This window comes from Oxyura jamaicensis, chromosome 11 (assembly GCF_011077185.1).
Source record: "Oxyura jamaicensis isolate SHBP4307 breed ruddy duck chromosome 11, BPBGC_Ojam_1.0, whole genome shotgun sequence".
NCBI classification, from domain to species: Eukaryota; Metazoa; Chordata; class Aves; order Anseriformes; family Anatidae; genus Oxyura; species Oxyura jamaicensis.
The window spans coordinates 619,560-643,362 of NC_048903.1; the positions used below are offsets into that span (position 1 = coordinate 619,560).

A 23,803-nucleotide genomic window follows, 5' to 3' on the forward strand; every position below is an offset into this window, starting at 1 on the left:
CGGGCAGATGGCGGAGTGCGGGCCGCAGCCGCCCGGGGGTGGCGGCGGCGGCGGCGGCGCCGGGGGGGGGAGCAGCGGGGCGGGGGCGCCGAGCCGGCACGAGAAGAGCCTGGGGCTGCTGACCACCAAGTTCGTGTCGCTGCTGCAGGAGGCCAAGGACGGCGTGCTGGACCTCAAGCTGGTGCGGGCGGGGGGCGCCGGGACGGGGCGGGCTGGGGGGGGGGGGGGGGGGGGCGGGATCTCCCTCAGGGGGATTCGCTGGTCTGCCGCTGCCAAGGAGCACGGGAGGGAGAGGCGGTTCTGCGCGGGCTGTCCCGTGTGCGGTGCCGCCGGCATCGCCGGTGCCGGCTGAGGTGGTGGTGGGGTGAGGCACCGCCTGGTGCCGTGCTGCGTGCAGCAGCCCCGGGGGCAGGGCAGGGAGGGCCGGGGTTGCTCGGGAGCTCCTCCCTTACGTCCCCGCTTGCTGCCAGCCCCGTGTGGGCTTTTCCACGCAGAGGGCTCTGCCTCTTGATAAGGCGTTGGTTCCCCGATGGCCTCAGGTTTGGGTAGAAAAGAGGTTTTGGATGTCAGCTTTGCTAAACTCTTGTCAGTCACACAGCTCTCTGCGTTCCTCGTCCTGTTCCCATCCCTTGTTATCCTGAAGGAGCACTGCATCATTTGGCTGCCAGACTAGTGGCTTCCAGCCCCGCTTTGCCGCTGAGGAGCGGTGGTTTCTGCAGCCACCCTGAGTGGGATGCCGGAATTTGATTTGTGATTAGCGGGGAAGTTGCTGATAAGAGCAGGAACAAAGGGGCAGCGGCTTCTCATGGTCATAGTGCCATTGAGAACAATGTTTGTAGCTTGAGGCGCTGGGATAAAAGAGGTGTGAGGTGGTGAGCAGAGAGCTTGGTCAGGAAACAATCTGGCGGGGAGGAAGGAGAGAAATGGGACTGAGAGGCTGGAGTTAAGTGTCCGACTTACTTTGCAGGCTGCAGATACCTTGGCTGTGCGACAGAAACGGCGCATCTACGATATCACGAATGTCCTGGAAGGCATTGGGTTGATTGAGAAGAAGTCAAAGAACAGTATCCAGTGGAAGTGAGTGACCAAGAAGGTCTAAATTGAGAAGATGCCTGTTATGGTGCTGGAGGTGGGAGAGAGCCCTGGCAGGCTGTGGGGGGTCGGAGGATGCACCAAATGGCGCTGAGCTGGAAGGTGGTAGGGGATGTGGAATGGGTTCAGATGAGGCTTCCTGGCCATGGCATAGGAGAGAGGTGGTGGGAAGGGAGGTGGCAGCCTCTCAGAGGCTGGGGCTGCTTTGGACGCTCCATCAGCTGATCCATGTCACTCCTTTTCCCTCCGCACAGAGGGGTGGGTCCTGGCTGCAACACGCGTGAAATAGCTCACAAACTGATCGAGCTGAAGGCAGACATAGAGGACCTGGAGCAGCGGGAACAGGAGCTGGAGCAGCAGAAGATGTGGGTTCAGCAGAGCATCAAAAACGTTACAGAAGACGTGCAGAACAATCGATATCCTTTTGCCAGCTGCTTATTCCTCCGGGCTGGACAGCAGAGGCCCGAGGGCTGGGTTGGCACTGCCCTTTGCAGGGGTGGTGGGCACCTTGCGCTGCTGGAGGACCTGCACTGAAAGGGTCAAGAGGCAGAGCCCCACTTTGGGCTGCTCCCAGCTCTGCCCAGCTTCCTCTGCGGGGCACGCAGCGCTGTGGAGCAGCGGATGCGTTGTGCACCCGCGGTTGTCACCTGGCTTTTTGAAGTTCCGTGGCACTGTAATGTTTGCAGTGAGAAAACTGCTTCTGGCTGAGCCACAGGTGCTACTTGAGCGCGGAGCTGCTCGTGCAGCTTGTCTGCTGTCCTAGGTTGTCAGCTCTGAGGCTTGCAGACCTCACACGGCCAGCCTGCTGGGAATGGCATTGCTTGTGCTCAGGAAGGAAGCGCCAGGTGCCCTTTGAGTCCTGTCCTCACAGGAAACGGCAGCCTTTCTCCTTAACCTTCAAAACGTTAGCGTATGTGACACATGAAGATATCTGCAAGTGCTTCACAGGTGAGGAAATTGTACTGCATCATAAAGATGTAATGCTGTGGTCCTGCCAGTGTACGCCTGCTGCTTTCCTTTCTCTGAGGAAGAGGAGGCAGCAGATCTTAATTTAGGTCCGAGCATGGGCTGCCCATCAGCACGCAGAACGTGGTGCGAGTTCTGATGCCGTCCTTTGGCTTGGGAATCTGTGAGTTGTAGCTTTGTTGTCGCCATCAGATGTGAGGGGGCAGGAGGTTGTTATTTTCAGGGCTTGGGTAGACGGTATCAGTCCCAGCAATAAGAAAAGTTTACGGTAGAAATCTGGCTGTAAGCAGGTAAAAAAAAAAAACATAAAAGGAGAACCTCAGCTGCATCGTGGCTTCTACCAACAGGAAGGCAAAGAGCAGGGCAGAAGGGAACATGCTTTGTGCTGTGACCTCACCCCATTGTATTGCCTTGCCAGAGTTGCAAGGTGCCCGTACAAAAAGCCGTATGTTCTGTCTCTGTGGGGCAGAAGTGAAGAAAGCCCCACCGGATTCTGTTTCTTCTCTGCTAGCAGTTGCAATGCTATCTGTAGGACCCAGAAAATCCCCGGTGGGCAGCGTGCAATATGGCAGCCTGCAGAATAAAGCTGTTCTCAGCGCTAGTGGCATGGAGTCGTAGCTGCTTTCTGCTTCAGTGAGCGCCGTCCCTCTGACCCCGCGCAGCCTGCGTCTGCCTGCTTGCCTCAGAGAGTACGAGACTGGAGCTGCCCTCCCCAGCCGTGTGTCGTCTCGCCCTCGTCTGACTCTCCTCACCTCTTCCAAGCTGCCTCCTTGCCCTGCGCTTTTGTTTCTCAGCTTTGCCTTTGTTGCGCTCCTGTTCACCAGACGTCATCCTGCTCGAGCTCCTGCTAATAACTCGCGTGTGCCACCCCTCGCGTGGCTGCTGCGTCTGGTTCAAGTTAGCACCCGTGGGGGCAGGGATCGTGTTTTCAGTTTGACAGTGCTCGGGGCCAGATAATTCGTGAGAGCCTGTAGGAGTTTACTGGAGACCAGCAGACAGATTATTGCTTGCTTGATTGAGTGTTTTGCATGTTGCTGCACCTGTTTCTCTAAACCAGTTTGCGTCTGAAGCCAGACCTCACCAAAAAGTGCAGAGAGGATGAGATCTTACTCAGGGCAGATCTGAAATCCTGTGGAACGGAGGCTTGATCCGTGTTTTCCCAATGTTTTGTTTTGGCGTGTGCCCAGATTTGCTGTATGAATTTGCTTTATATAGGGCACCTGATTCCCCCTGACAGCAAATGTCTGGGCCTTGGAGAGGTTCTTTGTCAGGCCCCTTGTGTTCCTGAACAGTGCTAAAGGCTGGATTTTTATCTCTGTTTTCTTATTTACGGCTTTTAAACTCACTTTCTTCGAGTTAGGACTTGAAGATTTCCCTGCTTGGACTCTTGTCAAATAGGATTTGGTATCTGGATTTTAAAAACGAAAACTGAGGGTGTGTTAGCTCAGGGTGACTGGGAGACGTAACGTTCCCATCTGTTGCTGTGATGTGCTTGGGAATCAAAAAGGAAATGGAAGCACGCTGTGCACCGATTGTTTTGTTTTGTGAAAATATTTGGGACTTCGCTATCAAGAGAGAGAAACACAGTGCCTGTGTTGTAGAGGCTAACGGGTCTTGAACCTTGAGCTCGTATCTTTGAGCTTTGTTACGCCTTTTTAATGTCTTTTAACGTTACTTATTTGAAGTACAGATTTGTCGAAGGAATCTCCTCTTACTGACAAATCTCGTGGTGTTTTTAATCCCTCTGCTTTTCCTGATCTGACCTCCGATTGCCTGCCTGAAACTAAAGGGTGTGCTCTGCTGCTGTCTGCTCTCTCATTGCTCTGGGGATATTCTGTATTAATTATCAAGTGAAGCTTAATGCAGAATAGCAGTGAAGTGTGAACACGAACCGCACAAAAGCTTGAACCTTTGAAGTGAAAGCTTCTAACTGCTCGGTCTGAATATGTCTCGGGTTCCCGGCACTGGCAGTTCTCTCTTTGCGTTTCTCTTGTTAAATGTAAGCCCAGAATGGAAGCTGCTCGGCTGTGGTTGTGTTATTAGGGCTGCTGATCTCAGGGAGCTGCAGAACTTGGTGATATGATACCGATCACATGACAGTGAATGCTACTGTCGGTCAGCCTGGCTCTTGGCATCGCCGTGCAGCTAGCACCAGGCAACTTTTGCTGGTGGAGGCTCGGGAGCGTTGGTTTGGGGTGTTGGTACTCAAGGGAAATGGGGCCGCTGTGCTGTTACCGGCCTGGCCCCTGGGCCGAGCTCCACGCTCTCTGCTGGCAGTGCAGCTCTTCGAGTTGCTTGCTGTTTTTTCACGATTCAAATCAGAAACCTTGTGACAACAGCATGGAGGGTCTTTCACTTAGGATTCAGATGCTCTTCGGAGTGAATTTAAGCCGGCCCCAGTGTTTCCTCACGGGGAAAGACAATTTAGTCCCATTAAGGACACTGCTGAAACGCTTGAACTTCTCTTTAGGGTTGCTTTGGGAGAAACTTCACAGTTCCTTTGTGCCCCTGGCAGTTGGCACATTTGTAGCTGTACGATGTCCTCAGCAGCTTGGGCTGGGTGTAAATGGGAAGACCTTTGGGAAGTGCAGGAGATAAGGGGCTTTGAGGAGGGGCTCCTTGTCGGCGTGTGCTCCATCAGAACAGTTTGTGCCCACTGAGTTCCAACCAGTCTGTTTTCGCAGGTGACACCCTCCTTGCAATTCGAGCCCCGTCAGGCACGCGCTTGGAGGTTCCCATCCCTGAGGTGAGTGATAAACGCGTGGGTTGAGGGCACAGAGCGGGTAGAGCGTGGTGTGTGTGTGTGTGTTTTGGGGGGGGTGTTGCTGGATTGACCAGGCTGGGAGTTGGTGGTCCTGGTTTTGATGGAGCTGGAGGAACTGGCAACCCAAGGAAGGCTCCAGATATTAAATAATTGCCAGGAAGCTTTGTTTGGTGGTACGTGAGTTACTGCAGGACCACCACAAGGAAGGGTAGTTCTGGGAGGGTCAGGAGAGAGCTGCTGAGACGGGAGCTGTGTGTGGAGCTGTCCTGAGCTGTCCGGACCGCATGTCTTGCGGCTCTTAGTGTACGTCTGTGTTTCACTTCTGGCTTTTCTCAGGGCCCAAATGGGCAAAAGAAATACCAGATCCATCTGAAGAGCACAAGTGGCCCAATCGATGTTCTCTTAGTAAACAAGGACGCTTGGAGCTCTCCTCCTGTCGTACTACCCGTCCCTCCCCCTGAAGACCTCATTCAGTGCCAGGCAGTTGCACCCTCGAAACCACAGATACCGCCGCTTGCCCACTTCCAGGAGGCATCCGTTCCCAGCAGCACCCAGCCCTCTACGCCGACACCTTCCAGCACTCAGGATCACAGCCCTCCTGCGCAGAAAGCCCCGAGCACAGGTGAGAGGGGGGTTACAGCAAAAGTTTGTAAAACGGCCTTCTTGAGTCCCAGGTCCAATGTTTAGTTTGAAAAAAATGGCTGTCAGAAACACTGGGTGAGTTCGGTTGTGGCTCTGTCCAGCCAAATTTTGAAAGCCTCCATTGATGGAGATCCCTGTCTCCTTTGTGAGCTCTTCCAGGACCCTCTCAGTGAATTGTTTATGGATATCTGGGCTTGTCAGAGCTGCGGCTTGTGCCTGTTGCACATATTATGTCACTCGGCACCACAGAGAAGCTGTGCTCCATCATCTCTGCAACTGCAAGCTGCTCTCAGATTGTCCTTAGACGTCTCTTTGCCTGACTAAGCCCAGCCCCTTCCACCCTTCCTTGTAGGACACGTCCTGGACACCTGCCTGTGTTGGTAGCCCTCAGCTGGATCATCTCCACATCTTCTTGAAGTGGGAGATGGTCAAAGCTGGACGCGGTGTTCAAGCACAGCCTCAGCCCCAAGGAGGAGGGCAGTAACTTCCCTTCTCCTGGGTGTAGCTTAGCGTGTGGCTTGTGTTGATTGCCGTGGGGGGTGCGCTCCACCAAGACTGCTCTCCAGCAGAGCTGCTGCAGGACCTGGGAGTTTTTGCTGGGTGAAATCAAAAAGCCTTCTTCCTCTGCAGCTCCCCGCGCTTGATCAGCATTGCAAGCGAGGGTTTGGTCTGTGCCGTAGCTGCTGGTTTGGGGGCTGCTCGGAGATGACGTTCTTGTGTGTCTGTTTCCAGAATGCAGCGTCTCGGTGGCAGAGTCCAAGAGCAGCGGTGACCTTGACCCCCTCAGCAACGTGCCCGCGTCCACCGGCCAGACGGCCGGGTTGGATACGCAGCCGCTGCAGTCCTCTGCCTCGCTGGACAGCAGCTCCGTCCTACCCAGCCCCTCTACCTCCTTTGAGCCGATCAAGCCCGATCCCACAGGAAGTGAGTATGCGACGTGCCCCCGTTTCATGCGGCGCTCCAAGAGTGCTGCATGGAGTGAGGGGAAAGCTGCTGAGCCCAGGGAAATGAGCTGAACTCCGTTCTGCTTTCACTGCCAGCCAGGCCCTGCAAGGAGTGAAGAGGTGTTTTCCTGTGAGGGAGAGCCAGCTGCATGAGGGTGCTGGGGAAGCTCGTGAGGAGCTGACAATGTCATGTCTATACCATGCCATTCCCCGTGACACTAGTACCAGGAAAGCCACAAGGGACACTCACGTGATGTGTCTGTGCCGTATTGTGTTGGATTATTCCCTTTTAGCCCCTTGTATAGTGCCAGGCCCAAGGTGTGAGGCTGCGAAGCTGTAGAAGTTTCAGCTTTTGGTAACAGTACCTTTGTAACTTGTGGGATGTTTTCCTTTTCAGGAGAGCTCTTGAATCTGTTTTTCTCCTTTACCCAGAAATACTCTATCTATCTTTAGTGATCTTGTAGTCCTAATGATCTTCCAGTATAATTTGGGGAGCTTCCTGATGTGCTTGGTGAGATGAAAAGGACTCTAAACAAGGAGTATTTTAGCTTTATGCCGGGAAAGAGCAGGCCAACCCCCAGAGAGAAAAGCATTGCCTGGGTAAGACACTGTGCTGTAACGCCCCAAAGCTTACCTTCCCTGCAGAAACACGCAAGGTTCAAGTGTCACGTTTAGGAGAGGAAGTTTTGCTCAAATGTAGCTCATGTAGTTCTTTTCTCACGCTTCTGCCAGCCTGTCTGAGAGAACTGTGAGCAGTCTGTTTTCCATCTTGGAGTAGTGTTGATTGTGGAATTTGGCCTCTGGTGTTGCACAGAAGCTGATGCAGAGTGAAGTTTGCATACAGGCTATTACTCTAAAGCTGCTGACTGTGATAACGCATCCACGTCCTGGGGTTCCCACGTACCTATTTAAAGTAGTTGAGCTGAAGTCTTTTGTTGCTGATCATTTCTGCAGATACATTTGCAGATACATACCCCATACATTGGGGTGTGGGAGCAGAATTTCTGGTTGGTAAGGATGATTTGGGTGCATAAGGACTGAAAGTATGGTTGGGCCGTAGGTGATTAAGTTGTAGAGCATGTCAGACACTTCATGTAATGATGCAAACCCTTGGGCTTGTATTTGCAGTGCTGGAGCTTCCCAAAGAGCTGTCAGAGATGTTTGATCCAACGAGAGGTATGTTCGGTATGTTCACTCCCTGATCACAGCCTTGTCCTGTGCCCATCCACCCACAGACGTGGGAGGGTTTTGTTTTATTTACACACTCCTGGATTATTTTGGGGATGTGGTTTTGTAAGGTACTTGTGGTAGCTGGTGGCTGCTGGCTCTCCACTTGTAGAGGGCGCCCTTAAAATTACAGTTTTGTATATGTATTTTTCTGTCTTCTTGTTGCCAGCAACCTTTAAGTTTGTCCTCCAGCGTGTAGATGAGGGCTTTCCAGGCACCATGCCAGCGCTAATTTGTGCTCTGTCTTCCCATGCTCCTTCTCCAACTTCTTGCTCCTCCAACTTCTCTGCACCATCTAGAGCTACCAGACAAATCCCTGTTAGTCCTGTTCCAATTGCAGCCTACCTGAAGCTAATCCAAGCACATAATCTAGGGAATAATCTTCTCTCTTTGACACATCCCTCAGTGCTTCCTGTAGTCTTTTTGGAGCAGTAGGGGCGGGGATGCTGTTACTTGTGTCAGGTGTTCTGACACAAGGAGAGTTGGTATCACTGCTTCGTGGTGGAACAGAGTTTGGGCTAAGTAAGGGCAGGAGAGGATGCAAGACTTTGGTCTAGTATAAGCCTAAACTGGGCAAGTTTTTTGTTTTTAAATTTGCACATTTAGACCCCAGTCATTCCCTTTGCTGACAAAATACTTCCTAGCCCTGCAGCCACGTGGAGCTGAGTGCACACAAGCACTTTGTGGTGGTGACAGGATGTCACAACTGTTCCCTGGAGTCCCTAGTTCTGTGCTCTAGTGGATGCTTTGTGAAAGTGCAGCTTTAAAAACCACAGTTCCAAAGGCCATACACGTGCAACCGTCTGATCTGTGTGCTAGCAGCCCTGAGCCAGGCTCCACGGTCAGCCGGAGGGCACCTTCCCTTCACGCTCAGCCCAGCTCTTGGAGCACCCACTGCTGTAGACAGTGGGTGAGGTCTTGGTAATGACTGAACACATCTGAAGAGTAAAATTGACACCGTGCAACGTGAAACATAAACTGCTGCAGGGTCCCAGCCCATATGGAAGGTACAGCTTAACCCAAACCGTACTACGTGAACACTATTAAAAATGAGAGGTTTGCTGTCTCCATTAATGTTTGTCGTTTTATGGAGAATTCACGGTTTGGAGTGGGAAAGGACAGGTCTAGGAGTGAAGGAAGGTGCAACGTGGCATAGTCAGATTTTAACCATGATGTGCTGTTGAATTGCCAGTGAAAGCTCTGCAAAATGGAACTGGAAAGTGGTGAAGCTCAGCACTGGAAAAAATCAACACTTAAGAGCTCAGAGAAATGAGCTTTGCAGCGTACTTTGCGGCCTCTTTCAAGTCAGTGTGATCGTAGTAGCAGTGCTCTGTCACTGGCTGCTGCTTTCAGGCTACGCAGTTTAAGCTGCAAAAAAATTCTTCCTTAGTGTTTTGTGTTGGAATTACTTTCTCTCTGTGGTTTTCTGTCTCTTTTAAATGGACGCTTAATAACTGCTTGTTTTACACTTGTATCCTGAAAAAAACTGAAATTCAATACACACATGCACGTCCCGCTACATTATCAGCCCTGTAAAGATCTGAGAATAGAGGTTCTGTATTTAACTGCTGTTTTTGAAGCTGGTATCGTTCCTGTCTAGTCACTTCCAATTGAAATACCCTCATCTCACAACACTGAGTTAGGCAGGTAGGTCCCTGTCCTCTAGGAACAGCCTGCTATGGGTAAGCATCTTGAAGATGGGTTCATCCGGGTTTCTTTGAAAGCTCATTTCAAGTGTGGGTAGTATCTCGTCAGCCTAGCTAGATTGAGTTAGATCTTCACTATTTAACTTGGCAAAGAGGGAAAGGGATTCAGAAAGTTGTTTTCAAACACCTCTTTAAGAAAAGAGATCGACTTGCACATGCTTTATCTGGCTGCTCGTCTGGCTACCCTTCAAGTGCCTCGTGAACCTGCCAGCCAAGATGAACAACACTGGAGGAAGGAATGACATTTTGGAGATAATTACTGCCCACACAAAACTATAAAAAACTTAGAGGGGAGAGCAGTTAATGACCCATTAGGGAAGGATGTGCAGAGCTCAGATGTTATTCTGTTTGGCAGTGGGCAGCCAGCCAATCTACCAGCGCGTATTGCTGGATTAGCCACAGCACAGCTGTGGAACAAAGGGAGCAAATTAGGGGGAACAAAGGGGACAAATCTGGAGGAAACTGGAGAGATTGATTAGTTCTGCTGCTCCTGGAACAGCTCATTTGTTTTTCATTTTTTTTCCCCGCTCCAGTAAAGTCAGCGCATAATTGATGACCATGAACGTGTCAGGCTTTACCAGCTCACTTTCAGACGCATCTTGGAGAGTTTCCTCTGGAAGAGTTCAGGGCCACCAGCTAGCGTGGCAGTGCGGGGATAAAGCATAGCCCATCATACGAAAGCGACTGGCTTATGGCTGAGCTAAGCAGGCAGAAAGCTCCCGCAGAATGTTTTGATGCTGCTTGAATTGTCTCGATGTGCAGCTTTCCCTTTGCCCATGCAGGAGGCCCACGCTTTCTCCTCTCGCTACCTGCACGTGCTCTGCCTGATGGTCACTTTGGGTCAGCAAAAAAAGAGTAACAAGGGTGGGGACCAAAAGAGGCTGGGAGGGGTGGGGAACTACCCAGGCACAGACCAGTAAAGCAGCGTGTGTTGCTTACTGTGCTTGTCTCTCCTCTAGAATGTATGAACTCTGAGCTGCTGGAAGAGCTGATGTCATCCGAAGGTGAGTCTGAGTTTTCCCCTCACGGCGTGGCCTTTCTGGGGGAGAAGACTAGTTTTGTGTGATCTTGTGCAGCTGGCAGCCTTGTGAATGCAGGCTTGCTCTCATTTTTCTGGGCTCTGGGCACAGATTCTGTTCTCACTGTCCTGCCAGTCCCTGGGCGATGTGTGAGGACCAGAAGAGCCCGTCTCTAGCATTTCAAGGCTGATTTGAAGCAACCTCATAGATCTCAACGTGGGGTGGACTCCCTGGGCCATGGGACAGCCCCATGGCTTGGTGTCCGACGGCAACTGTGGGTGAGGTGTGGGTGCGCTGGGCTTTGTAACCAACTGTGGGCTTCTCTTTCCCAGTGTTTGCTCCCTTGCTCCGCCTCTCCCCTCCTCCTGGAGATCACGACTACATCTATAACCTGGATGAGAGTGAAGGCGTCTGTGACCTCTTTGATGTGCCTGTCCTTAACCTCTGACTTCTCAGTGCGGCTGTGAGCCTCGCAAAGACAGAACATTTTGTAACTTTGGAAAGTGTCTATTTTTGGATTCCTTTTGTGCTAGAGCTCAACGAGTGAGTGATTCAGAGATGCTCTCATACGGACTCAGAACCAAGAGATGTGGACTTGCAGGCCGGGAGCCTCCTTGTAGCTTCTTTCTCTTCCTGTGTTGCACATGCAAGGTCTTTGACTTAACTCGCCTCGCTGCACCTCTCTCTTCACCGGATCCTGGGCCTCACTTCAAAGGGTCTGTGATTTGAGTGCTCCCAGCTCACCTGTAGAGTTTTGCCCATGTGCCTCTCCGAGCTTCCTCAAATCTGCATGCCTTGGTTTTCCTGCACTCCTAGAGGCACTTTGCACCTCTTAGGTACTAGCTGCTACACGGAGCCCTAATATTGTGTGGTCAGTTCACAAGTCCGGATGTCATTAGCTAGATGTTCAGTGCGAGTGGTTCAGGTTGCGGTGGTTATATTTTGAATGACAACAAGGAAAAAAACACGGCACCAAAGTGTCCATTTCTTCCAGTGACTCCAGACCAAGCTAGTATGTTTTACAAGAAAAAGCACTTTTTTTTTTTCAGCTGTTCCTCTTAGTAGGACCCAGGAGTTGAGCTGAGTTTCTCTGCTTTTGCATCAGTAGGAATACTGGTTCTCTTGTGGTGTCAGTTCACCAGTCTGCTGATGCACAAGCCCAGGGGGTCCAGCTCCTCGTACAGCAGCTGTGCTGTTTCTGCAGGGCTGAAGAAGGTGTGCCAGTATTAATATTGTTGTTGTTTTTTCTTAAGAGATGCTTGAAAGGATAAGAATGCTCCAGCTGGTGCCTTTAAGGTACTCCAACTACATCAGACCCTGCTCATGTTAGCATATAACTGTTCTCCAACCATTGCACTTGAGCCTTCAACTGTCTAAAAGGCAACCAAGCAGTAACAATTCAGTAGTACTGTGCTGTGACAAGATACATAGGTGTCATCAAACTAGTGTTTTGTTCCCCCCCCCCGCCTTTTTCCCCTCTTAGCATCTGTTCAGGATCAGGCTTTCTGTATATTTGAATTTGCTCCTCTAGTGTCTGTATCCGTGCTCCCAATTCCTGATCCTGTGGCAGGTTGCTGCCCACTGTGTTGCTTTCTCTGCATCATTTGTTCCCTGAGATTCTCTTAATTGTTTTGTTAACAGAAGGTCTGCTCTTGAGTGTTTTTTTCTGATCAGTCTTTGACCCTGTGCATTTTTTTTATTGGAGTAAAAATCCTTCATGGATTTGTGTTATATTTTGCAAGCCCCCGATGTTTTTGGGTCAGATCCTGCATTTGATTGTCGTCAGTTTTGCACATCTTCCTGCCAACGCAGCGGTAGCAGCTGTCATGCCTTTCCTGCTCAGCCAACTGCCGAAGAGAAGGCCGGGCCAGGAAGCGTGGCTGGGCATTGCAGAGAGAGCTTGCAGCCATCTGCACGGCCAGTCCATGTTTGACTTCTGCTTAGCTGCTCGCCATGTGTGAACCACAAAAAAAGCTGGAGCACGAGCAGTAAGGGATGTAACTGGGATGTCAATGGGATGTCTTCAGTCCTTGGAGCCTGCAGAGGTGAGAAGAGCGTATGCTTGGGACCTCTCTTCCCGAGGCGGCTCCTTGTGCCATTATGTTCTTTGTGGGACTCCTCCAGAAGCTGTTCACTTCTGCAGCGTGGGAAGCTCGTGGTGTGAAGCACCAGCATCCTCTAGGAGAATCGTGAAGAATTCAGTAGGAGCAGACGACATTGGACACTTTCTAGTTTCTAGATGGCAGTGGGCAGCTACTACTGGTGAGACGGAGACCGGGTGGGTGGTGAACTTTGCGTCCGCATGCAGCAGTTCCTCAGCCTTCCCTCCTTTGCATGGAAGCTACCCAAAAACTGTTGGTTCTGCTCGCGCGTTAGCTTGGCGCCGCGGCTTGTGCGTAGCTAGAGCTCTCGTCAGCGCGCTGCCCGACCTTTGCTCTCCCTCCAAGTGTTAATGTTTGCCGTCGGTTAGACGATGTTTGGGAAAAAAAAAGAGTTGTAGAGAAGATTTACAGTAACAGATTGAACTTTGATTCATATATAAAGATTATTTTTATACTTCTTTTTTTTTTTTTTTTCTGAAAGGAAAGAAAATTGCCTGTAATATTTGTACAGTTGTTCTCTGAGTGAATAAACGACCCCTTTCCAGAGCCTCTTGCTGCTCCCCACGTCCCGGGGCGGGTTTGCCACGGCCCCGGCCCTGCCTCCGCTCGGGGGCGGCCCCAGCTCGGGCCCCCTACCCGGACCCGCTGCTCGGGGGCGGTGGGGGGCAGCGGCCCGGGCCCGTCTCCGTCCCCCTCGGGCCTCCCGGCCCGGCCCGGGCCCTCCCAGGGGCGGGGAGGCGGCAGCGACCCGGAACTGCGGCGGGGAGCCGGGGCGGGCCGTGCCGTGCCGGGGCGGCTGCGGGAGCCATGCCGCCGCCCAAGGACGTGGTGAAGATCGCCATCCAGATGGTGGGCGCCATCCCGCAGCTCATCGAGCTCCAGCAGGTACCGCCCGGGTCCCCCTCAGCACCGGCTCCCCGGCCCCGCTGCCGCCCTCTCACCGCCGCCCTCTTCTCCCCTTCCCTCGCCCGCAGACCAAGCCCCTGGCCTCCGTGCTCAAGGACGTCTGCGATGCGTGAGTATCGTGACATGGGGACCGTCACCGGCCCGTGGTGGCCCACCGGGTCGTGCCAGGTGGTGACCGGCCTCCGACGTCCTGCCGGGTCGTGACCACGACGGCACGGCTGTTATGCCGGGTAGTGGTGGCCAGGACCATCCTGGCTCCATGCCTGGCTGTGTGTCCTCGCAGGTGGAGCCTGCCCAACGCGGAGCGCTACGCCCTGCAGTACGCTGACGGGCGCCAGACCTACATCACCGAGTCGGTGAGCGACCACCTGCCTGCCCGGTACCCGGCCCCGGTAGCCCCGCATGTCCCCTCACCGCTTCCCTTTCTCCTCGCAGAACCGCGGGGAGATTAAGAACGGGAGCATCTTGCGGCTGACCACGTCTCCGGTACATCCCCTGTCTCCTTCTCCGAAAGTGGGCGCTGGGGTCTGCCCGCTGCTCCCTGCCGCGGGGCGATGTGGCCCTCCGAGCCCCTGCTGCCTCCCTCGGTGACTTCTGGCTAATGACAGCTCCTCCTGGTGCCTCAGACCCAGCAGAAATAACGCGGGTAGACCTGTCTCAACCTTCATTCTCCCTCAGTAGAGCTTGGGGGAGCGTGAAGAGAACAAAATAGTCTTGAGAAGCACTTTGGATGCACGGGCAGATTCATCAAGTGTTCTTAGTGTCGTGCTGGCCTGACTTCCTCAGCTCCTGCTGGTTTCTGCTCTGATCGCTCTGTCTCGGTCCTCTCCTTGCTGGGGCTGCTCTAGCCTGAGCCTCCTTCCAAAACTTACACTTAAGTTCCTCCAGCCTCTGCCTCCGAGCTTCTTGCTGTCTTTCGACGAGCCCCTGTGGCTTGATTCTTTCCTTCCTGGTAGGATCAAGAAGCAGAGAGGTTATACAACGGGATCCAGAGCAACAACGTGGATGTGAAGACTGACTCATTGAAGAAGCTTGCAAGCCTCTCCCAGGATGTTACCTTTGCTCAGGAGTTCATCAACAGGAACGGCTTGAAACTGATCTTCCATATTGTGGAGGAAGGGAACGAGTGAGTATCAGGAGGGGAATTTCCTTGCAGTTCTTGACTTGTCTTCTCCCTTGCTAATGCTGTATGAGCTCCAAGCTGGGCTTCATTCGTGTTCCTGGCTTCTTGCTCCTTTTGGCTGCTCTCTCCAAAGGCCCTGTGCTGCAGCACAAAGGGCAGCACTGGCAGCAGCGTGCCTGGCTCTGCAGGTTTGATCCCTGCAGGTACGTGGCTTTCTCACTGCGCTCCGGGAGCCAGGCGGAGGTCCCCTGCCTGCGGGCCTGACCCCTTGTGAATGTGCTCAGACTTGAACTTCCCATCCGTTCTCTGGCTTCGTGATCTGCAGCACTACCAGTTTTGCTACCAGGAGGCCTCCTGCTGCTGCTCGTTCCTGCTGCCCCGTCTGCCACCCCCAATAATCCCTCTACCCCGAGGTTTTTGGCTGAAAGAGGTCTGCGGGCAGCTTGAGAAAAACCTGACTGCCAAACTGGTGCCTCCCTGACGCGGTCCTCTCACAGTGTGGTAGCGCATCTCATCTGGGAGTGGAACCTAAAATCGCACAACAAAGCACATGTTTCTTGGAAGTAGGGGGGTGGGATTTGGGGTGGTTTGGGTTTCCCAAGGACTTGTGTGCATGATTGGTGTGCCAGGGTAACGCAGCTTTCCAGAAACTGTAGAACTTCCCCTGCCTCGACTTCCTGGGATGACTAAGCGAGAGTCTCATTTCTTACCCAACATTCTCTCTTTCTGTTCTTTTCATCCTCATGCTCACTTGCCTGCTTTTCTAGTTCCTGATGTGCAGCTCCCACCTTACCGTGGTGACTGGGGTATCTGGACCCATCCTCACCCAGTTTGCTTTTCTGTTGCTGCAGTTCAGGGGAGATACTGGCTCACACCCTGAAGGCCTTCATGGAGCTGATGGAGCACGATTTCGTTTCCTGGGAGACTCTCAGTGCAGCCTTCATCAAAAAGGTAAGCAGCTTGTCTGCAGACTCCATAGCCTGTGCCTTGGGGATGCCTCGTTGCCCTTGTTACCTAGGCTCAGCTTGCCTTTGACTGTTTTTGTGTATTGTAGGTAGTGAGTTACGTCAATATGAACGCGATGGACGCCTCTGTGCAGCAGCTCTCCTTGTCAATCCTGGAGAACATGGTACCTAGCAGTCGCCTCCTCTTTGACCTAGTCAAGAAAGAAGTGACGGTGGATCGTCTTCTCACCCACCTGCAGGTGTAAGTGGTTGCCAGAGCGCTGTTCTGCATCCGAAAGCCAGCGGGAATGTGGCACTGGGGGAGGGTTTTGGGGTCTTGCTGATTATCCTTAGCACTACGTTGTACTGTCCCTTCATAAACATTCTGTGGGTGGTCAGCCTCTGTCCTTGTTGCACCAGTGCTGCGGGAGGCTTGGACTGTTCTGGAAACTGTCCCATGTCCAGGTTGGATTCATTCATGGACTCATTCATTGCCTGCCTTGTTCGGATATTTTTGTTCTTTAGCTGAACTGCCTTTCTTCTGGCATTGGCTCTTCTTTCCCTCTCCTCAGTGTGTTTACAAACAGCAGCAGTACAGCTGAGGCAGGTTCTGTGTTCCCTCTTCCTTACACCTATGCATGTCTTCAGTTTTGAGCTTTTCATTCTAGAAAACGGGAAGGCTTGTGTCCAGGACTCCTGCTGGACTCCCAGGCCTGCTGCTTGCCCCGGGTTTCCACTCTGGCTGTTCCTGTGGCTCCTCAGTGTTGTCCCCTCCCCTGTCCCAGAGGCACTGCAGACACTTGCAGCTTCATGTGTAGGCTCTCCTTGGTCAGTGCCCCCAGAACTCCTGGGAAGCTGCACCCACGGATGTGCCCAGGGCAGCGTCAGTTCCATGTGCGGGTGCTTTGGGAGCGTCTCGCCCCCGGCCCCACTGTCAGCAGCTGCTCACTCATGGCTCTGCCTTCTCCGGGTCCTGGAGGGGTGCAGCAGAGAAGGGGGCAGAGGGCTGTGCCAGTCACCGCAGCTGCCAACTCTTCTCATCCTTGTCCTCCCCCTCCTTCCTCAGGACGAACGCCCAGCTGCAGCTGAAGGCGATGGCCCTGCTGATTGCGCTGCTGCTGGCCGCGACCGACGCTGAGCGGCGGGTGAGGGGCTGCGAGCGGTGGGCAGGGCCGGGTGGCTGGGGGGCGGTGGGCACTGGGGACCCGAGCACAACGGTGCACCCGTCATGGGGGCCCTCTGCCAAGAGCCCTCTGCTCTTTTACACCCCGTGGCGTGATGCTGGGGGATGCGAGATCTCAGGTGGCAGAACAGCACCAGGGCCGGTGCTGTCACAGGGACCGTGGTGGCTCAGATCAGAGCCTGGTGCAGCTGGGAGGCAGTGACACAGCACAGGCATTCCCTCCCCTGTGACAGGAGGCTTGGGCGGCTGGGTCCTCTGCTGTAGCATTTTGCCTGCTCTGGGATGCTGTGAGGAGGTCCCAGAGGTGTTTACATTTGGTGTCTTTGCTCTGCCTCTTCTCCCTGACTGGCATAACTTGGCGGGCTCTGTTAGAGCCCCACGGGGGGGGCTGGTCCTGCCGACCGGGGCGGTGGAAGCTGAGGGCAGGTTTCCTGTTCACCGGTGTCACTCCTGAGACTGCCTCTTCCCTTGCCTGTGGCCCAAGGCCAGGCATAGCAGGGATGAGGGCCTGTAGAGGGAACATTGCTTTTTTCTGTGCGGTGAGCTGGGGGATGTCTCACAGCCTCTCCCCCCTAGGATATGATGGAGTACCTGAGGGAGAAGAACATCAGGCAGTTCATCCACAAGGTGAGGAGCAGTGCTCACACAAGGGTCTGCTCTGTGCTTCCTCCTGTCCTTACCCCCAGCCTCTGCGCCCTTGTGTGTGCCTGTGCAGCACCCAGCCCTGCGGGGAGCTGCCCGCTTCCTAAAGCCCCTTCCAGCAGCTGAGCCCGCCGGGCTTTGGCTCTTGGTCCCTCGGTCTGGCGGGACCGGGAGCAGCACCCTGGGCGACCCCGCTCACTCGCAGTCTCCTGTAGAACATCATCCACAGCTCAGAGCCGCTGGGGGACGAGATGGCCCACTACCTGTATGTGCTGCAGTCCGTCAGCCTCAACCTGCATGACCGCCGCATGAGGACCTCCATGGATCCCTACTCACAGGTCGGGAGCTCTCTCCTTGCAGTCTGACCCTGCTTCCTCCTGCGGAAGTAGAGGCGGGTGAAGGTTTGCCTTTGGGGCGTGTCCCTTTCCCAGCACATTCGCTTTCGTTGTTGGTTTTCAACCCAGGAGAACCTGCTTGCACGGTTCCCACTGGTGTCCTTCCCCTCTGCTGTCCCTCCAGGAACAGCGGGAGCTCCTCCAGTCGCTGCGCCAAGCTGCCTTCGAGTCGGACAGTGAGGCGCCCACCAGCAACTTCAGCACCGAGCGCCGGCGATCCCTGTGTGCCAAGGAGTTCCGCAAGCTGGGCTTCATGGTGCGTCCGCCCTCTGTCCCCTCCCCAGCCACGTGCTGGTTCCACTGCCCAGCTTCAGCGTGTCCCCTGGGCCTGGTGTCCTTCTTGGTCCTGCTGTGTGGTGCTTCCCTTCTGCTGCCTCTGCGCTGCTAAACAGCAAGTGCTGTGGAGCTGGGTGCCCCACCGGGACTGTTATCACTGCCCTTTACTTTTCCTGCAGCCCTTGTTTGGAAGGGTAAACCCCTGGACTGCATCGGGGTGACTGCTGCTTGGAGGAGAAAGCAGCAGCTGCTAAGTTGCCTCCTTTTGTGTCTTTCCAGAACAACAGCAACCCAGCAGAGGACCTCCGCCGGGCCCCGCCGGGGCTCCTTGCCCTCGACAACATGCTGTATTTCTCCAGGCACACCCCCAACGCCTACAGCCGGGTGCGTGCTCTCTCCTGGAGAATTCCCCAGCAGAGAGGTGCTGGTGGATCTCCAGCTTCTTCTCCTTTCTTCATAGTGACCTGTCCTTGCCCACACTTGGGCAAGGATACCCCTTCTGAGCTGGTGTCCTACTGTTGTCCTGTTTCAATTTCAAAAACCGCAGTCAGTGGATGCAGGGTGTTAGCCACCCTCTGACCTGCTCTGCCTCCGATTAACTCCTCCCTTCAGCTCAGGCAGGGGAAGGAGGACGCTGGGGCTGACTCCTGGGCAGAGCAAACTGCTGCTGTTAGGAACAGCTCAGCTCTGGTGGGAACAGCTCGGCTAGGGAGTGCAGGAGGGTCACAGAGAGATTGAGCCTTGCTACGGGGACAGCACTCTGATTTTGTGGCGTGTGTAACATGAGGCAATGACCCTCTCCTCAGTTCGTCCTCGAGAACAGCAGCCGTGAAGACAAACACGAATGCCCGTTCGCTCGAAGCAGCATCCAGCTCACCCTGATCCTCTGCGAGATCCTGCACATTGGAGAGCCGTGTATGTGTGCCCGGCCCGTCCCCCTCCCTGCCCTGCTGCCTCCCAGCTCGCAGCAGTGGGGACACACGGCAGGGGGCCGCGTGCGTGCCTGTCCAGCAGGGCCACCAGGCTCTGCCGTGGCTGACAGCAGGGAAGGGGAGGTAGGGCTAGGAAATGCCCAGGTTCTCCTGGATGCTGAAATTCTCTGGAAAAACTAGGGAGTCTGGCATTGTCTGTCCTTCTCACCACAGGCTCGGAGACGGCTCAGGCCTTTTACCCTATGTTCTTCGGGCAGGATCATTTCTTTGAAGAGCTCTTCTGCATCTGCATCCAGCTGGTGAACAAGACCTGGAAGGAGATGCGCGCTACCCAGGAGGACTTTGATAAGGTGACGGGAACTGCTGGGGTCTTGAACGAGAGCTGAGGCCACGGGGTGTGCGCATATTCAGGGGCTCTGGAGGAGCGTCACCAGACTGGGGATGATATCCTGTGCCCCCAGGTGCTGCAGGTGGTGCGGGAGCAGATCACCAGGACCCTGTCCCTCAAGCCCACCTCCCTGGAGCTATTCAAGACCAGAGTGAACGCACTGAACTACAGCGAGATCCTCAAGCTGCGGCAGACAGAGCGGCTGCACCAGGAGGAGACGCTGGCGGTGCCCGTGCTGTGAGTGGGCTGCGGGCAGGGAGCTGGCCCTCCGAGGGGTGGTGGGGTCAGTGAGTGCCTGCTGAAGGCTCCGTGCTCCTCTTCTTCTGGCTCTTGCCCCAGGGAGTTGCGCGAGAGGCTGAAGCCGGAGCTCCTGGAGCTGATCCGACAGCAGCGCCTGCTGCGGCTCTGCGAGGGCACCCTCTTCCGCAAGATCAGCAGCCGCCGCAGGCAGGGTGAGTGCCAGCCCCGGCCTGCTCCTGGGCAGGGGATGGGCAAAGAGGAGGACAACGTGCCCCTTCCTGCCACAGGGGAGGTCACAATTAACCGCAGCCACCTCAATTAACCGTGGCCACCTCGGCACTGAGCGAAGTGCTCATTGAGGGGGCAGCGCCATCCCCCCGGGAGTGGGATCTCAGCTGGGGGCTGAGCGTTCCCCTACGGCCTTTCTGCTGCAGATAAGCTGTGGTACTGCCGCCTGTCACCCAACCACAAGGTGCTGCACTACGGGGACGTGGAGGAGGGGGTGCAAGCTCCCCCCATCGAGAGCCTGCCGGAGAAAAGTAGGTGATGAGGAGAGAGACTCCCTTATTACATGCTCGGGGTGCTGTAAGGTGGGAATTGCCCTGGTGCCACACGTCTAGCCCAGGTCCTGCTGGTGCTGTGGGGCTGGAGAAAATGTCAGTGGGGCTTCCTGGCTCGTGAAAGGGCACTGTGGAGCAGCTCGAGCTTGCTTGGGCTCTGCGGGCCTCTGAGCACTGGGCACACCTCATGGTGTGGGGCAGGATGACTCCTGCCCACGGCAGTGGTTCTGTGGGTGAGGAAGCAGGAGAGCGGGCACTCACAGCTCCTCTGCTTGTCCAAGTTCCTGTGGCAGACATGAAGGCGCTGCTTATTGGCAAGGAGTGTCCACACACGAAGGAGAAGAGCTCTGGGAAGCAGAACAAGGTCAGCACCTCCACCCTGCATTGCTGCATGCCCCCCTCCCTCCACTCGCGCACCACGGACTGCTCCGCTGCCACTGTCACTCTGCACCTACTGCATGTCCCCAGATGTGTTCTGGGGCACAGCCAGCCCGGGGAGCTGGCCAGAACCCAGGACTAGCTGTCCTCCTTCAGGAGCTAGAGGCCTCTGGAGGACGTCAGCTGGGCTAGTGCGTGACAGGCTTTTGGTGTGGCTTGAGATTGGAGACCTGTTGGGTCTTCCAGGCTGCAGAGGAGACTGGGAGGCAGCTGCTGCTGTGAACCACCCCAGGCTGGAACGAAGCCAGCTGAGAACCCACCTAACCCCTGTTCCTTCTCCACAGGATGTCCTGGAACTCGCCTTCTCCATCGTGTATGATGTGGAGGAATACTGCCTGAACTTCATTGCCCCCACGCGGTACGAGGTGAGCTCCAGGGGCCACGGGATGGCATCTCCTTGCCAAGGGAGACCAGGCGAGGGAGGGCCTGTCTCTGCTCCCCCGGATTTGGGAGAGGGGCGCTCTGCAAAGCGCTTCCAGTGCTCTGGTCCTCAGAGGCGCTGGGTGCTCTTGGCAGCACAGAGGAGAGAAGGGGCTGAGGCTGTTGCTGGCAGTTGCTGGCTTGATCCTGGAACTGGACACTGAAGGGTGACTTGTGATGCTGGGAGGGGAAGTGCCTGCTCCCACCCTTCCCTACATAGCCCAGAGGAGCTGGGGTTCCCCTGGCCTCCAGCCAGCGTGCTGAGCTAACACCAAAGGGACAGTAACATCTTTGTGCATGCGTGGCCGTGGTCCTGCAGGAATGCGAGGACTGCGGCTCTCTGGCCAGCTGCGAGATAAGGGGATGAACAAAGCCCCAGTCTGGCTGGGAAGGTCGGACGGGGAGCTCCGAGGGGCTGTGGCAGGGCGGGGGTAGGTGGCTGGCTAGCGTAACGCTGAGGGACACGCTGAGAAGCCAGCTGGTCCCCCACTGACCGCAGGCAGAAGGTGGTGGCCTCCCCAGCACGGCGGGGAGCTCGGCTGGGGTGAGGAGGGAGAGGATGGTGCTGGTGGCTTCACGGACCGAGCTGCCCTGAGCCCGCGTGAAGGAAGGGAGAGTGTGACAGGGAAGGAGGTGCTCCAGGCAGGGCAGCTCTGCCCTTGGGTTGGGTCAAGTTGGTGGAGATGGGGGTTTTCTGTCTGCCCAGAGGTTCTCCTGAGCTCCTTTGCTTCCCCAGTTTTGCCTCTGGACGGATGGGCTGAACGTGCTCCTGGGCAAGGAGATGACAAGTGAGCGAACGCAGACAGACCTCGATGTGCTGCTGTCGATGGAACTCAAACTGCGGCTCCTGGACCTGGAGAACATCAGCATCCCCGACACCCCTCCTCCTGTCCCAAAGCCCCCCAGCAACCTAAACTTCTGCTATGACTTCAGCCATGCAGAACAGTGAGTTTCTGCATCGCCCTGTGCCCCATCTCCCTGCCCCCTTTTTCTCTGCAGGCTGCCCCACTCAGCTCTGCGGTGGTTGGAGCTAGAATCATTCTGTCGCCTGCCAGCAGCAAAACCCTTCCTCCAGGCTCTGTCCCCCATTCCTGCCCCCAAGGGACGAGCCCAGGTGCTGGACGAGGGCTTGGGTGTGCGCTGCCCGTCCCCCTCCTGCGCTGGAGGCTGTGAGTGAGCAGGGCAGCCTGTCCCCCTTCCACACTTGCACCTTGCCCAGCCAGAACTCACCAGCATCCCAGAGCAAACCGTTGTTAGAGGGAAGGGACCTGTCTGCTCTGCTCCCCTGCCACAGGCAGGCGAGATGACGTGCTCCCTACCCAGCTGAACCCCTCTGTGCTGGTGCTGCCCCCGCACCCACCCTTTGCTGGGCAGAGAGGGCAAGGGCACCAGGAGGAGTGAAGGTGCAGGCATTGCGCTGCGGCCGCTGGGGGGTCCTCATTACAACGGTACGTCTGCACAGCCCCACCTTCCCCTGCACGGCTGCTCAGGGCAGAGGCTCCCTCCTGGGTTAAAAAGGGGTTAGAAAAGGCCCGCTGCTAGGTGTGATGAGCAGCCAGCACTCTCCAGCAGGGTCGGGTTTGCTTATGGACAGGCCAGGCACTTCTGCACTGAAAGATTTCTTTTCTGCTCCCCTCCTCCCTGCTGCGAGCGCTCCCAGTCCCGGACAGGGTGGTGAGATGCTCCCAGAGGTTGTTTAGGGTACGAGTACCCCTCTCCCCAGCACAATTTCAGACGGGCACAGGCTCGCTGCCCCAGTGCCTTTGTGGCAGCACTGAGCCGCTCGTGCTAACCCTGGTGCCTTCCCCCACCCCGGTGGATACTTGCACACTTCAGCCATGCTGCTGCACTACTGCAATACGACGAGCTACCTCCTCCACGGCCCCCAGCGCCTCCCACCCCGGTGCCCTGCACCTCCTCGTGCCTACAGCTTCTCCAATGGGTGTGGTAGTAACAAGGGTGCAGCCTGAGAGCCTATGGCTGTCTAAGCACTGTAACTGCACGTTGCTGGGGTGGCCAGGGCTCTGACTCCCCCGTCTCCTGCAGATTTGGACAATAAACACTTGTGGAGAACTCAGGGCCGTGTCCTTTCTGGGCGTCCTTTCTGAAGGTTTGGGGAATGCAGGCAAAAGAGCCTACAAGGGGACGTGACAGGGACAGCACACTGCCCTTCTGCCCACACACACCAGAAGGGACCCACACAAAGCACTTGTTGGAGAACAGCGCCTTGGGTGGCTCCTAGGACACCAGGCATGGAAGACACTGCAGGAAACAAGGCCATCCTGGAATCCACAGCTCGGTGCTTTACGAACCACGTAGGAAGGCTGGCAGGAAGATTTTGCTCCTGCTGCTGAGTAGAAGAGCAGGCAAGGAGCTGAGTCACCTCTGAGCAAGGTGGCAATAGGGCTACAGCTAAGCTTTCCTAGGCTGGAAATGGCCTTAGGAGCACTGCAGGTTGTCCCAGGTTGACCTGAAGGCAGGGCCCTGCGTTCCTGGCCTCCACAGGGTTGTTGGGGCCATCAACCCAGCACCCTGGGGACACTGAGAGCCAAAATCTCTCTCTTGTGAAGAGCAGATCTTCTGTCCCTAGCAGATCCTCTGTCCCTAACAGCAACTTACTTTCACAGCAGCAGGCTCAGCGAGAAGCTATTTTCTTGCTGTGCTATGCAGCAGCATCCCCAGCGTGCCCTGGCTGTGCAAGCTGGGAGCTGCTTATGTACTCATTTGGAGTAGTTCAGGTTTCAGTGCTAGACAGCAAGAACAAGGCGTCCAGCAAGCACCAGAGGCACCTGGTGTGCAGACAGCTCAGAGCCAGCCGTGCCCTGCTCTGCAGGCCACCAGACAGGAGTGCTTCCCCAGCTGCCTGAGCTGAGGGTCATGGAATGAAGGAAAGC

At 55.4% G+C, this 23,803-nt stretch overlaps 2 protein-coding genes across 4 annotated transcripts; both read left to right on the plus strand.

The window, feature by feature from the left end:
* The first annotated feature begins 7 nt into the window (after positions 1 to 7).
* E2F4 (E2F transcription factor 4) lies at positions 8 to 13,006 on the plus strand. The gene is made up of 10 exons (XM_035336731.1): positions 8 to 181; positions 968 to 1,077; positions 1,347 to 1,508; positions 1,997 to 2,040; positions 4,743 to 4,804; positions 5,159 to 5,444; positions 6,197 to 6,388; positions 7,537 to 7,584; positions 10,301 to 10,345; positions 10,693 to 13,006. Exons 1-10 carry the CDS (start codon positions 8 to 10, stop codon positions 10,806 to 10,808), a joined length of 1,239 nt encoding a protein of 412 aa, XP_035192622.1. The 3' UTR covers positions 10,809 to 13,006.
* Positions 13,007 to 13,191: 185 nt separating this feature from the next.
* Positions 13,192 to 22,359, plus strand: ELMO3 (engulfment and cell motility 3). Of its 3 annotated transcripts, none has more exons than XM_035336590.1 (20): positions 13,192 to 13,347; positions 13,437 to 13,477; positions 13,652 to 13,724; positions 13,804 to 13,854; positions 14,325 to 14,494; positions 15,343 to 15,442; positions 15,546 to 15,697; positions 16,502 to 16,580; positions 17,195 to 17,245; positions 17,476 to 17,598; positions 17,780 to 17,911; positions 18,211 to 18,315; positions 18,738 to 18,846; positions 19,077 to 19,213; positions 19,325 to 19,488; positions 19,591 to 19,703; positions 19,926 to 20,030; positions 20,333 to 20,415; positions 20,774 to 20,854; positions 21,646 to 22,359. In XM_035336590.1, exons 1-20 carry the CDS (start codon positions 13,270 to 13,272, stop codon positions 21,856 to 21,858), a joined length of 2,160 nt encoding a protein of 719 aa, XP_035192481.1. In that variant the 5' UTR covers positions 13,192 to 13,269; the 3' UTR covers positions 21,859 to 22,359. The 3 variants fall into 3 exon arrangements, with proteins under 3 accessions (XP_035192481.1, XP_035192482.1, XP_035192483.1); XM_035336591.1 differs by lacking the exon at positions 21,646 to 22,359 and adding an exon at positions 20,995 to 21,630 and having other exon boundaries at positions 20,774 to 20,897; XM_035336592.1 differs by lacking the exons at positions 13,192 to 13,347; positions 13,437 to 13,477; positions 13,652 to 13,724; ... (7 more) ...; positions 17,780 to 17,911; positions 18,211 to 18,315 and having other exon boundaries at positions 19,121 to 19,213.
* The last annotated feature ends 1,444 nt before the right edge of the window (positions 22,360 to 23,803 follow it).